Source organism: Uloborus diversus, chromosome 5 (assembly GCF_026930045.1).
Source record: "Uloborus diversus isolate 005 chromosome 5, Udiv.v.3.1, whole genome shotgun sequence".
Lineage (NCBI taxonomy): Eukaryota > Metazoa > Arthropoda > Arachnida > Araneae > Uloboridae > Uloborus > Uloborus diversus.
The window spans coordinates 160,878,288-160,893,348 of NC_072735.1; the positions used below are offsets into that span (position 1 = coordinate 160,878,288).

General features: G+C 34.7%; 1 protein-coding gene across 1 annotated transcript in view; it reads left to right on the top strand.

Annotated features, from left to right (window-relative positions):
• Positions 1–387: 387 nt before the first annotated feature.
• The window catches only part of LOC129223227 (tyrosine-protein kinase Fer-like), a 34,096-nt gene continuing 19,422 nt past the window's right edge, over positions 388–15,061 (top strand). Inside the window, exons 1-4 of the mRNA XM_054857791.1 lie at positions 388–600; positions 1,168–1,341; positions 9,011–9,107; positions 13,864–14,056. Of these exons, the coding sequence (XP_054713766.1) occupies positions 388–600; positions 1,168–1,341; positions 9,011–9,107; positions 13,864–14,056 (677 nt within the window). The remainder of the gene's footprint in view (positions 601–1,167; positions 1,342–9,010; positions 9,108–13,863; positions 14,057–15,061) is intronic.

The window sequence follows — 15,061 nt, forward strand, 5'->3', positions numbered from 1 at the left end:
TTCGAGTTAACCGTGTCATAACCGTAGCAGACACCAAATACCTTGTTTTGTTTTTGGGTAGTAGTGGTTGTTGCGGTTGAAATGAATGAGGTTATTAAATAAATTTGCAACAGTGATGCATTGTTTCACTTTTATGCGCTGCGATATAATATACAGCGAAAAATAACATGCTTAAAAATGTATTAGTTTAATTAATAGATTTTCAACCCTTTGGTTACACCAATTACAATAAGGAGTGTTGACACTAACATTTTGCAGTAGGTGGAAATTTACGTGTTCAGCATATTTGTTCTGTGTTTCTAATCAAACTTATAAATGATGGTTGCTGTTTATTTTTAGATCAATCTCAAAGTTTTTTCCTATATCCATTGAATTAATCACATAAATATGGGTTTCTCAACGGATCTGCAAGATGCTTTTTCTCACGAGGCATTAGTTGGACTACAAGATGCAGAGCTTAAACTTCTTGAAAATATGAAGAAGTGCGTTTTGCTTCGAGCAAAATGTGATCGGGATTATGCATCTTCATTAACAATGGTTAGCAATCAAGCCCTGAAACTTGATCTTTCCAAAGAATTGGAAGGCAGCTCAATTGCAAGGGTAATATTATTTCCATTGTTGCTATTACTATTTGCATTAAAGGATGTCATTTCACTGTTTTATTTTTCAATTAGTGGTACCTTTTCAACTAGTGGTACCTACCTTTCAACTAGTGGTACCTAGTTTCTGATTTTTTTCCAAATCATGCTGTATAACAGCACCTACCAGGGCTGTTAGTACTATCTCTTGGTCCAAGACAGAGGAGGGATTCACCTACCATTTGTACTGGTTATCCAAATTTTCAGTTTTGGCACTTACATCACTTTGCTTCTCACTGCCACGTTGTTTTAGTGTATATTGTGTTCTGAAGTGTTTTGATCATGTTTTTTTATCAAATTTTTTCCTGTTGGCGCTAAAAAAGCATCGACAAGAACAATGTATGACATATGTCATCATACAGTGTTTTCTTGGGGACACTTTTTTGTCGCCAACAGGAAAAAGTTGCTGGGAGGGGCGGGGGGGGGGGGGGGAGTATATGATATTAGTTCTTTAATTTCTTATGTGTCTGTAGTCTGTAAAATATTTTATAAATATAATCTTTATAATACAAATTGCTTTATGTTTTAGGCTTGGTATGCTATTTCTGAAGAAATGGACATCATGAGTAAAATCATCAGGAGAAATGCCGACTGCTTGACTTCTTCAACTATTGAAGCAATAAACAATTTAATCTCGGAGAAAAGAGCTCTAAAAAATCTTTATGTAATGGAGCATGACACACTTCATGGAGAACTAAGTAGAGTAAGCATCTTTAGCACACTGTTTTACTCATAATTAATCGATCTGATCATGGTAGTGCTTTGTTATTACTAAATTTGTGTTTATACAATGTGCATTGAACCAGGGATTCTCAACTGCTGATCTGGTGAAATGCTACTGGTCTGTTGTATCCTTCCTTATTCATCTTAGTTGGAAGGTGGTGCGTGGGTTTACTTAAGTAACGAACATCGAAACCGCTTACGAACTACACATACTTTACTGGCACAAGCACACATCACACAAAATTACCTACATCTTAACAAAAAGTGAAAGCACTTTTTCCTTCTCAGTTACAGTTAGATCTCGATCCAGTTTACATTCTCATACAGTCACAGTTAAAGTTAATAGCATTAAGACACTACATCCCTCCCCCCAAAGTCCTTATAACTACAGATCAAGTCTCTTTGGAGGCTTTCTGATTCGAGTTGACCGTCGAAGCACTGGAGTTAGTTCAGCAGCTAGCAAGGGCTTGGGATCTGGAGCAGCTGTAGGCATTATTGTCTTTCTGGATGGACTTTTTGGATCGGAGTACACCACAGGTGAGTTTGGACAAACATTGGAGCTAGCGGGTTCATCAGAATCTCGGGAAGCCTCGCAAACGGACTCCCTATTTGGCTCGGATTGAACCGTGGACGATTCCTGTACCCTGTATCTAGGGACTGTACTCTGTGACGTCTCGGACTCGGATACTGCAGTGTTGCGTATCTGGTCGATGTGTCTCTTCCATAACTGTCCGTTAACATCTATGGTGTAATGCAGGTGACCATCTCTACTGACGACTGTACCGAATTTCCACCTTCTATCTCCTTGGCGATAATTCCGTACAGCGACTCGATCACCGGTATTGAAAAATCGATCTCTGAAACAAATATCTTTTTTTCGTCTTAGATCTATCTGGTGTCGAACATCGGGTATGAGCAGATCAATTAATGTCCTTATCTCTCTCTTCATAAACATGAATGATGGGCTTTGTTGGGTAGTCATGTTTGGAGCTTTGCGATATTGCATTAAAAACGTGTTTATTTTTTGACGAAGGGAACCTGGGAAGTCAGACATCGCCCTTAGCGATTGTTTAACGGTATATACATACCTCTCTGCCTGACCATTACTAGATGGCTTATAAGGAGCACAAGTTTTATGTACAATACCATTGCATTTCAGGAATTTTTCAAACTCTTCTGATTTAAGCTGCGGTCCATTATCACTGACAAGGGTAATGGGTAACCCATATCTCGAAAAACACTCTCTTAGGCATTCGTTGGTGTTTGCAGAAGTAATTTTCTTCATAGGAAATACTTCAAGCCATTTGGAGTACGCATCCACTACGATAAATAACATGTGTTCGAAGATTGGGCCAGCAAAATCTATATGAATTCGCTCCCAGGGTGCACTTGGATATTCCCAGTAGTGTGTTTTAACTTTTGGGGGATCAGCTTTATGCTTTGCACATTCTGTGCAGCTTCTTGCCATCTCTTCAATATCCTTATCAATATTCTTCCAATAGATGTATGAGCGGGCTATACCCTTCATTTTCACCATACCCAGATGGCCTGTGTGGAGATCTTCAAGTACTCTTCTTTGGTAGCATTTTGGAATGCACACCCTGGATCCACGTAAGATGCATTCATCTTCTACAGCAAACTGGGCAGTGTCATCTCTCTTCCCTCTTACATGTTTCCCTGATTTTAAGGCATGATAGGTGAGCTTTAGCTCTTCATCAAGCTTGGATTCTCTAGCAAGATCCTTTGAAGTAATTGGCAAAGTCTCAATTTGGCACATTTGAAACATAGATATTTCATCTCTCAGATCTAAATCTTCTGATTTTAAAGGAAGTCGTGATAAGAAGTCTGCATTACCATGCTCAGCAGTGTTCCGATATATAATGTCAAATTGGTACGCTTGTAAAAATAATGCATAATGCAATAATCTTGTTGCTGACAATACAGGAAGACCTTTTTTGCAACTAAATATGGCAACAAGAGGTTTATGATCAGTGACCAGAGTAAATCTTCTACCTTTTAAGTATAAATAAAATTTTTTTACTCCCCAAATAATTCCCAAGGCTTCCTTATCTATTTGAGAATATCGCTGCTCCGTTGGGGTCAATGTTCGAGATGCAAATGCAATAGGATGTTCAGATCCGTCGGGAAATTGGTGCGCAAGGACGGCGCCTAAGCCAACAGGTGAAGCATCTGTTGACAAGATAACTGGTAAGCAAGGATCGTAATGAGCAAGGACTCTGTCCGAACATATTTCTTTCTTGATTTTATCGAATGCTTCAGAACATTCCGCATCCCAATTCCATTGAACCCCCTTACGGGTCAATTGATGCAACGGATATGCCAATGTTGCAATATCTTTCGAGAATCGACCATAAAAATTTACAAGTCCCATAAACGACTGAATCTCTTGAACATTTTGGGGAGTTTTTGCCTTCATAATAGCTAAAATTTTGTCATCTGTTTTTGACAAGCCCTGAGCATTGATTTTGAACCCGAGGAATTGTATTTCACTTTGGAAAAATTTGCTTTTTTTATTATTTAACTTTAGGCCATGTAGCCAACATCTTTCAAAGAATTTTTCTAACTTTTGGCAATGGGTTTCTATATCGGGCGTAGCAATGCGAGCATCATCAAAAAATACTTCTACCCCATCTAAATCCTTAAATACAGATTCAATGTAGCGCTGCCATACCGCTGGTGCGGCATTCACCCCATACATTAAACGTTTACAAATGTAGAGGCCTTTGTGAGTGCTTATTGTGAGGAGTTTTTGACTCTCTTCGTGCATTTCCATCTGCAGATAAGCTTGACTAAAGTCAATTTTAGAAAAAACTCTACCCCCACTGAGTGATGAAAAAATTTCCTCTACTCGCGGCAAGGGGTATTGCTGGACTTTAAGATTTTTATTCAACGTGACTGAATAATCAGCACATAATCGTATGCTGCCATCTGCCTTAACAATTGGTACTATTGGGGTCGCCCAGTCACTTGTTTCTGTTTTTTCTATAATGCCTTCCCTCTCAAGTCTATCGATTTCTTCTTCAACTTTATTCTTAAGAGCGAAAGGTACAACGCGTTGTCTGCAAAAAATAGGTTTTGCCTCCGGCTGCAGCTCTAATTTGCATTTATAATTCTTTATTTTCCCAACACTCGAATTATCAAAAATATCTGCATACTTGTTAAAAAGTAATTTTAAACGATCATTTTCAGCTCCAGTTGTTTTGACATGTTTGATGCCTGCCCAGTCAATATTAATTTTGTGTAACCATTCTCGACCAAAGATCGTGTCTAAATCTTGTTCTACTAGGTAAAGATTTAATTCCTGTTGCTGATTATGATATTTAACATCTACTGTTACGTATCCCAGAGGTACAAGAGAATTTCCATTGTACGTCTTAAAAACTAAATTAGTAGGAGAAAGTTCCTTTCCAGAAATTTTCCGGAATTTTTTTATGCTCATGACTGATACAGTTCCCCCTGTGTCCAGTTCCATCTGCACTGGTGTATCATCAATGGAAACCGAAATCATTATTGGAGGTTGTTTTGGTTCCTCCTTTAAGTTTGACTTTAGTGTCACTTCGTACATGGGTACGCTATTTATATTGTTTTCCCCCACTTGCTTCTGTTTTACAAAACTCTTTTTGGTTTTGGGCGTTCTCTGGGCAGCAAAACAAGCTACTTTAATATGCCCTATTTTCCCACAAAAAAGACATTTTGCAGTCTTAAATTTGCATAAATTCGGAGAATGATCCTTCGAAAGGCATCTATAGCACGGTTTTTCAATTTTCACTGCCGAGTCTTGAACTTTCGTTTTGTTTACGGGCTGTTTCGTATAACTTTTAATTGAATTTATTACGTTCAATTTCGTACCAATAATAGCATTTGAGCTTTGAGAAGCTTTTTCCATAGCCGAAGCAATAGCTAATGTTTTAGATAATTCCAAATCATCTTCTTCGAACAGTCTATCTAAGGTTGTTCTATCCCGTAACCCACTTACGAAAACGTCTCGGAGCATTGTATTTAACATGTTTTTATCATAACTACAAGGTACCGCTAGCGATCTTAATTCCGCTATGTAAGCACTTATGCTTTCCCCTTCCTGTTGTTTTCTGTTTAAGAACATATGTCTGCTTGGAATTATGAGCGGTTTAGGATTTAGATGTTCCTTAAGAATATCAATAAGAGTATCGAAATCTTTTTCAGCAGGATTTTCTGGAGCAAGCAAATTTTTTAGCAAATTATACAACTTAGCCGATAGGCAAGAAATCAAGGTTTTACCTCTTTTAATTTCCGCAACATTCTGAATATCTAAAAATGCTTTAAAGCGCTCAATAAATGAATCAAATGATTCTGACGTTTCGTCATATTTATCAAACTGAACACCACTTACTTTCGATTTTGAATCTGGTTGTTCTTTCGTTTGTAAAGCTTCCATAAGCATTTTATTTTGCTCAATTAATTGCTGAACTAGTTGCTCCATGACAGATTTTTTTCAATTAGAAATATATCAGAATTAATAATTCCTACCTTGAGCTGTCTTCAGTTTAATAAACCTAATCCTTATTTGATTTCTGACTCTTTATACTCTCAAGCATCGTCGCCAGTTGTTGTATCCTTCCTTATTCATCTTAGTTGGAAGGTGGTGCGTGGGTTTACTTAAGTAACGAACATCGAAACCGCTTACGAACTACACATACTTTACTGGCACAAGCACACATCACACAAAATTACCTACATCTTAACAAAAAGTGAAAGCACTTTTTCCTTCTCAGTTACAGTTAGATCTCGATCCAGTTTACATTCTAATACAGTCACAGTTAAAGTTAATAGCATTAAGACACTACATGGTCCTTGGAAGATTTTGTGTTTAAATTCTTAAAAAATTTCTTTTTGAGAAAATAAAATAAATTAAAAAATATAATTAAAAAAGTCCCTAAAATATGCATTGCAACATAATAATTGCAATAGATACTCATTTTAACCTTTTGGTATTATTGCGAATAAATTATAATAAAATATTCAGTTTACTAATGTAGCAGTTCTTTAATGTTGTTGTTGTTGTGCGGCAGCTAGGCTGCAATTTGGGATGTGCTGCTTCATTTTTCCAACTGCACGGTAAATTGATGTGAAGTCTGACTTTCACAGTACATACATGCTATACAGACCCATTTAAAGGGTAGGCTACTATTTGCAGCACATTCACACAGAGAAAGGCCAAGGACAGGAGAGAGGAAGAACATCTATGCCCCCCCCCCCCATCATATGGTCAGTTTTCTCTGACCACTAGACAAAGACCGCTGGCAACAGTTCTTTAATGCCTAGTAATATATATATATATATATATATATATATATATATATATATATATATATGTGTGTGTGTGTGTGTATAAAAGAAAATACTTCACTGATTTGTGAAAAAATTTCCAAAATTTTTAGTGATTTGCTTGCCAAAAAGAGTTAAGAAACACTGCATCAATAGATACCAGGCCTTTTGTTTATAGAATCAGCAGAGAGGGGCCTAATGTCCCCTGGAATTTACAAACACATGCAATGTACATTTGTATGTGTATTTTGTTGTTTTTCCCCCTATAATATATTTTGAGTACACAACTCCCCCTTCCCTCTCAAAAAATTTTGAAATGATGAACCTGAATTATGCTCAAGTTTTCAGAAAAATTGGAAAGATAATTTATGAGTTTTTAAGTCTCACCCCTAAGAACATAGCATTTTATTTTTGAATGTTCTGAGTAAGATAGAGCTCCTACATTTTATGCTATAAACTAAGTTATAAAATGATATTTTGATTCAAGTTCTGTATTTATTCCTTAAAAAAAGGCAAAGCTGATAATATTTAATGTTTTCCTGTCCTAATCAGCTAATTTAATAGTCTTTTTTTTTATACTAATGCTTTTTGATGACGAAAAGTTCCTGAACAAAGCATTTATGATTCTTTTTAATCGAGGTATTTTTAAGTACTATTTCGTAATGAGAAATTTTTTTACATGTTAAAAACATTTTTATGTTCATCATCTTTTTAAAAGTTGAATGTGTTGATCAATTTTCAACCTTTGGTACTTATTATATTGGAAATATGTAACACAGTAGAACCATGGTATTAATTTCCTTAGCATGCTTCAGATACCATCATGTCCTCCAACATTCTAAGAAATACATTCCAGAACCTGTTCTCTTTCATGGAGAAAAAAAAGTTTCTCTCATACATCCAATCTACTTCTGCATTCCAAGTTCTTCATGGTACATGAAATCGTACACTACCTATCTGAAAATTACAACACCATGAAGGAAGCATCATAGTTGAATAAAATTTAATACACAGTTGAGTGGCAATGATACAAATAAATGAATACATTTTCAAACCAAACAAGCAATAAAAAGAAATAGAAATTAATATTTTGTGTGGCCACCATGTGCCGCAATAAGAGCTGCTACAAGACTCGGCATGGAGTGAAACAAAGTTTGAATATCTGCCTGCGGAAGAGTATTCCATATTGTTTGTATGCACAACAAAAGTTTGTCTGTCGAAGCAACAGGATGAGTATCACAAGAGAGACACCGCCCAACGAAATCCCACACATGTTCAATCAGTGACATATCCGGGGAATATGCAGGCCAAGGAAGAAGCTGTACCTGCTGTACAATCCAGCTTCATGAAGGCCGACGATTCCGCCTCGTTCAAACTCAGAAATTTGCTCAAATTTCTCTTTCTTTCGTCGAAGAGGCATAGTAAAGATTCAGTGAACGTTTACTCTAGCATATAACCACCAATAATCATACACGCCTCGCTACAGCCGTCTATTTATATTCGGTTTGATTCGCCGTTCAGAGGGCACTGCTCATGATACGCATGCGCTACTGATCTGCAATTCTAATCATTTGCATATCATGCCCTACTTTACATTTCCTGCAATTTTCAGCTCACTCACGTAAGTCCTTCGTGTTGTTGCAATTTTCACAAACTGTAGGATCCAGTTAAACTTTCTGTATCATATTTGTAGAAATTTACTAGTGTTTTCACAAGGTAGCCCCCAAAAAGTTTGCATATTCCAAAAAACCGTCTGATGATTCAGAAAATTTGAAGAAACAGTATTTTTGAATTACATCAATCGATTTTTATCTTCTTTTTAACGATGCCTAATGTTTTTTCAAATTAAATGTAGACAAAGGTAGCTCTGAAATTAATGTTCATGGAGAGGATGAATAATGTTTTGAACACTTTATGATTAAAGAAATGATTATTTCATTCATAATTGCGAGAGAATTTTATCCACTTTCTTGATTTGCTTATTGTTATCAATCAGGGACAGCAGGGACTATATTTCTTTCAAACTAATATTAATCTAAATTGTTGAGGGAATTAATTTATACTTAAAAAAAAGAATAAGATTAGGCTCCCATTTAAATTTCAGCTTAATTCGAACTTGAGACTCTGATCAAGACGAGAAATATTACATTGCATTTTCATAGTATGACCTCTAATAATACATGTCTGGTATGCTTCGTTCAGTACTAGTATTTAGTTAAAGAAAGAAACACATTATAAGAAATCTAAAGTTCTGCCATTTGTTTCTTTCATATGATTAATCAGAATGCCCCAATTCTTAACGTATATTTTCTTTCTGCTTCTAGCTACATAATTCAGTTGAGTCAATGAAAACTGAATACGAAAAATATCTTGAAATGTGGAAGGAAGCAAAATCAAAATATGAAGAGCAATATATTAAAGGTATTTAGCTTGATTTTATTTCTTTCTGTTATTGTTTAGGCTATGTTTTACATCATTGGGCTGTTAATTTTATGTAGGGTGTGTTTTATAAGCTAAATCAATTTTTTGACAAAAATTTGTGTTTTTTCTTCTTCTTTTACTTTTTTTTGTGAGGTTTCAAACAAGAATTTGTTTTTCTTTCTTAAAAAAGTTTTTGCACATACCTGTTTGCATGTGTGTACAACACACCACACACATATATTTCACACTTTAAATGAGAACATATTGAAATTTTAACTTAAAAACATTTCTACTACTTGATGTTGTTGATATAATCCTGTCCTGTGCATACATTTAGTGTCAGTGCCACAAGTAACTAAAATTAAAAATTTTAAAAAACCCCAACTGGATCGCAAATGTAGAATCAAGAGGGAAAACTGAAAACCCTTTTAAAAGGCCTTGTACTATTAAAAATCAGATACAAGTATTTTATTTATTGACAAATAGAAACTGGCAGCAGATAAAAATTTTCAATCATTGCGTTTAATTTCCTTGTTGGTTAACAATGAATTCGATTACCAGTCAGGTGAATAAAGGCTTAGCCTCATTTAAAATCTGATTTTAAAAAACGTTATAATTCAAATTCTATATAATATGAAAGTTCTTAACTCATTCTACCAGACGCAGAAAAAGTTACTCTTTATTTTGGTGCTATTTTTTTTTTTTTAATTTTTAAGTATGTTTTCACTGCAAAAATCACGAAAAACCTTTTAGAGATTTTTAATAAATATCTCCGTTAATTGATGTCATCCAAAGGCACAAGCTATCGAAGAACACTCTCGATCATCTCTCCTTTTGAAAAAAAAAGTTTTTCAAAATCAGTCCATCCGTTTAGTCGCTAGAGTGCCACAGACAGATATACAAGACACTTCAAACTTATAACCCCTTCCTTTGTGTGCCGAAGGTTGAAAAATAGCATGTAATACTCGGGTGCTCCCCCCCCCCCCTAAAAACTTCAATGGGACAGTCTGCGCATGCACCATGAAGGTGGGCATTCCTGCAATACTGTGGTGCACAAAGAAATTAAATTATCTTACAGCTTAAGTTATCAAAGTTAGTGTTTTCATGTGGGATACTGAACATGAAAAATATATATATTTTAAAAAGTCTATAATATAATTTTCTGAATACAGTATTTTAAGCAAGAAATTTTAAATTTTTCCTGAGTGGAAATAAACATTCTCGGAAATAAACTTATTTTTTGACACAAAATTTCTGCCTTTTTTCCAACCATTCACATCTCTAGTAGTGTCGAAAGGGGTTAAAATACGCAAATGAATATGCAATAAAAATATGCATTTTATCTGGGCTCAAATTATGACTTTCTTTTCCACTTTTTGCACTGATGAAAACATGCACAACAGAGCTCTCAAAGTGATATATTTGACACCTTTGAATGTTTTAATTCTGCTCTTATACTGTTTTGAAGCAAAATGTTTACTTTTGTACCGATGCAATAAATGAGCAAATAGACTGTGTTATACCACAAGTTGTTTTCTAAAAATGTATACACATTAGGGTGGAGCAAAAACACTCCACCCTAAAAAAAAAGTTTATCTTAAAAAATAGTTTATCTTAATTAGCCTGTATGCGGAAAAGTTGCCACCTATAAGTGTAATTATGCGACTGAAATTTCAGCTCCTTATGGCAATATCTTTAGCTGCTCATTTGCGATTAAAATTTCTAAGAAATTGTAAAAGTCAAGAAGTTTTACTTCTACTCTTTGCAAGTTTTCCCTTAGAAAAAAAAACAAGATCTGATCCAGTGGAGGTGGCTGCATAGAGTGGTAAATAACACCACCACCCTTTGTCTTCAAAAATCTATGTTAATTATTTTCTAGAACCACACAACATTGACTCTTAGTTTCAAATTTAGGTAGTGAAAATCTAGATGCTATCCTTTATCGTATGAATCCATCTCGAGCGTCATTTCCACACACGGCTGCTGATGCATCAGTAACTAATTTAAAGCAGCGTTCTACTGCTTGTGAATGGCACGGGTATTTTAAAACAGTAATATCCTTATCAGGAAAATCCAAAATTATCTGGTTCAGTTCATTATCAGAAATAGATTTCGTAACTGGTGGCTCAGTAAGTGTAACTGAATCCCAGTCAAATAAATCCGTATTGCTATCTGCTTTGAAATTTACTACTGGAATCTTGAATTTTTGAACATTGTTAACGAGTTTAGCCATTTTTCTACATTTTAAAACTCTTTGAAGGCCCAACTGTCTCACGTGTATTTGACTATCAGACAGCATTGATAGTAGAATGTTCTCTGGATGTCCGAAATAGGCGTTTTTCTGTAGTTTTCTATCTACTATGTTCTTAAGCTCTTCATGCAGAAATAGAGATTTTTTAATGATGTTGAAAAATGTTGACTACCATTTAGACATGATGATTCAGATTTAATATCAAACCACGTACATGCGTATACTCTCATAACATATTGTGTTAAAATTTTCAAGTTCTCCAATGGGTCTCTTGTTGAAATATACAACCGCAAAATTTTATTTGCTGTCATTAACCATCTGAAATGACTCATTTTTCCAGGATTCTTTCATGACAAGTTAAATGAAATTTTTCTGTTTGAAATTCCATTACAAATTTCGTAGAGATATTGCTGATCTGTACTAAGTTCATTAAACACAATCTCAGGCAACGTTACTTCTACTTTTTCAAAGTTAACTACAGTCATCTTTTCACATCTGATTCCAGTTTTTTCACAATTTCTCCACAATATCCTTTAAGGCCTGAAGTTTTTCCGTTCAAATGTTTCAGTAAATGGCATAGAGGTAATTCATTAGTATGTAATAAGCAAATAAATCACTGCAAAGGCCGTCCAACAGCAAGCTCAATTTGTCTTATGACTCTATTTTGAAATCCTGTATTGACTACTGTTCCATCGCAACCAACTGCTTGTAACTTAGAAATGTCAACATTTCTCTCTAAAAAAAATCATATGCTTGTTTTAATGTCGTTAGAAGTACCAGAAACAGGAGTAACATGGCCAATGTACTTTGACCCAGGTTCAAAAACTAAAACAACATGCTCTTCTGTTATTGTCCTTCTGTTCGAAGTATATTCCATATTCTCCTGATAAAGGTAGCTCATAATCTTTCCTTTTCAAGTCACAATGGGGTTTTTAATTCCCTCTCTTCTAATTTTACTACGATCGACGACTTTAGAGAAGGGTCTTCTTTCGTAATTATTCCTATATCTTTTAAAGCAGCATTTATAAGAATTGATGCTGATCTATCGACACACCAGTTCTGTCACAAGCCTGTGCTATATTTGGGAGTCGAGTTCTCATTTGCGAAGTTGAAGGGGAACTTTGCTTTTCTTTTTAAGGTGTTTATGGTCAAAAACCGTATTTTCTTTTTCATGTGAAGAACTTGAAGAATCCAAAATATGTTCCATGTTTGAAGGAGAAAGTCTATGACCTGCGCTTTCCACAATATCTTGCAGTTGAGCTTTTTTAGCCCTTTCTGCTGCTTTTTCTTCCCGTTTCAACCTCTTTTTAATAATTTTGCTTGCTTTAATATTAACATTTCCAATTACCATTCTACGAAATGTTCTTTGATCAGTTAAAAATGCTCTTTCAGATATAGGCACTTTAAATTTAGAGTTACAGATTTGAAAGTCCTTGCATTTACATGGTGAAATATCAAGCAGATTTTCTTCACTTAATTTTCTAAAAGTCACAGTATTTTTTGAAACATTTAGTACACCTTCTTTTTTTAAATGTCTCTTAACATTACGATGTTTCACATGATATTTTCTTACCTTATTATTTATTTGTTGATCCGTTATAGTAGGAAGAGAACTTTTTTTTCTCTTCTGGAAAGATTTTCGGAGCTCCAAACACTGGACAAAAGTCTTGTGATCGAGTCTCAGGCATTTTGAAATGCCTTAAGGAACGTGTAACAACTTGAAGTACTCACTAAAAATGAACAAGAAAAAATAGCTATCACATTATATACACTTAATAGAACTCTCTGACGTTACAAAGATAGCTAACTCAAAATAAAAACGCAATTGACTGTTGTGAACTAAGTTAGTGTTAAGTAAACATTAGCCGGCTAGAAAGAGCATGCGCAAGTGCAATACACATTTGAAGACCATCTTGCAATTTCCAAGGTCATTCAAGTAATCATTGACTATTTATTTTATTTAATAAGGTTTAGTTTTACCATTCATAGCTTCAAATGAGAGATGTTGTGTTTTATCACTCCGTTTTTGTCATTTTGGTGCGAAATTAGGTAAAATACTTAAAATTGATGGTCAAATGGGCAGCTAAAGATATTATTTGATTTAGCTGAAGTTTTGCATTCAAATAGGCTTGGTAAGAGGCAACTTTCCCACATACAGGCTTTACATATTTCTTAATTTCATTTTTTCACTCCATCCTATACACATGTTTTTAGGATACCAGGGACCCTTTTTCCAATGGAAAAAGCTTTTAAACTCTGAGAGTTAAGTCACAGTCACAATGCAGTGACTCCTGCTTAACATCCAAGAGCTGAAAACTTTTTCCACATCAAAAGAAGGATTCCTTGTAATCCCAAAACTTGCAAACGCTACTTTTTTTTTTTTTTTTTTTTTGCAATTTGCTATGCAAACATTGATTTGCTCATTTATTATAATATTGTCCAAAAAAAGACAATACATTAGTAATGTAGGCATTTCTGTTTTTTTATTATTTTTTCAATTTTTAGGTAAAGGTGCCAGAAAAGTTGAAGATGCAAAGGAGAGGTATCAAAAGAGTGCAAAAAAATTGCATGTTTTACACAATGAACTAATTTTGACCTTGTGTGAAGCATCAGAATATGAACGCCATTTTAGAACTACCTTGATACCTGGATTGCTTTATTATCAACAAACTGTTATGGAAGATTCTGCAGAAACATGGTAAATTTAGACTGACTAATGTTAAACATTGAATTTTATTTTTGTGCTATTTTAATGGTCAAAGTGTAGTACAGTGAAGAGAGAGCACTGTTTAAACATTTTTCTTTTGTAGGTTTTTTAAATAGGTCTAATACACGTTAACGTATACCTATTAACTATTGTACACTTTTTCAATTGTATACTTTTTTTTTACATTACGTTCAAAAACGTATAAACGGTGCTTCGCTGTATTTAAATTAGCATTTATTTCACATGCTAAATAGTATCTTGATATCATTATTTCTGTTAATGTTTTTTTTTTTTAAATGTGTGCTTCATGTATGATAAAGTGCAGTGGACCCTCGTTTTACGTGGGGGTTACATTCCACGGAAATGCCGCGTAAATTGAGACTTAATAGTAGTGTTAAAATAGGAGTTAGGTTCCATAGATAAAAAAATACTTTATTCTAGTGATGACTAATTGTATAATAAGTTTAATGTGTATTTATATCGATTTTTATGCACAACATGCATAAAGAAAACACAAATTAATTTTGTGTCCTGTTTATAAAGAGGAGCTGGCTATGATAGTCTTTTGGCAGTCATTAGGAATTTTTCTCTGTAATTCTTTGCAGAGCATTAACACATCCATGATCACTTGCGTCATTTCCATGATATTATCTTCCTTCACTAACAAATCAGAAAGATCATTTCCATTGTCTAGGAATGGTTCAAAATTTTCAGTGTGAACCTTTTTGGTTGTGTGTCACTGATGTCAGTATCATCGTAGGTTTTGTCTTCCTCTGTCGCTCTTGAAAGCTCTTCTTCTAGTGAGTTCTGAACTGTTTGTGAGTTTAATACTTTTACTTCTGGAAAGAGCTCTGGAACCAATCGCATAAAATGTCTCCAGGGGTCCAAGTTTGGTTATTAGCATGCCAAAATGCAGTTTATTACATGTAATCTGCAATCTTTAGGAGTTTGGATTTTGAAAGGGAGGAAAATGTGATCTGTTTGCATTGCTGCACT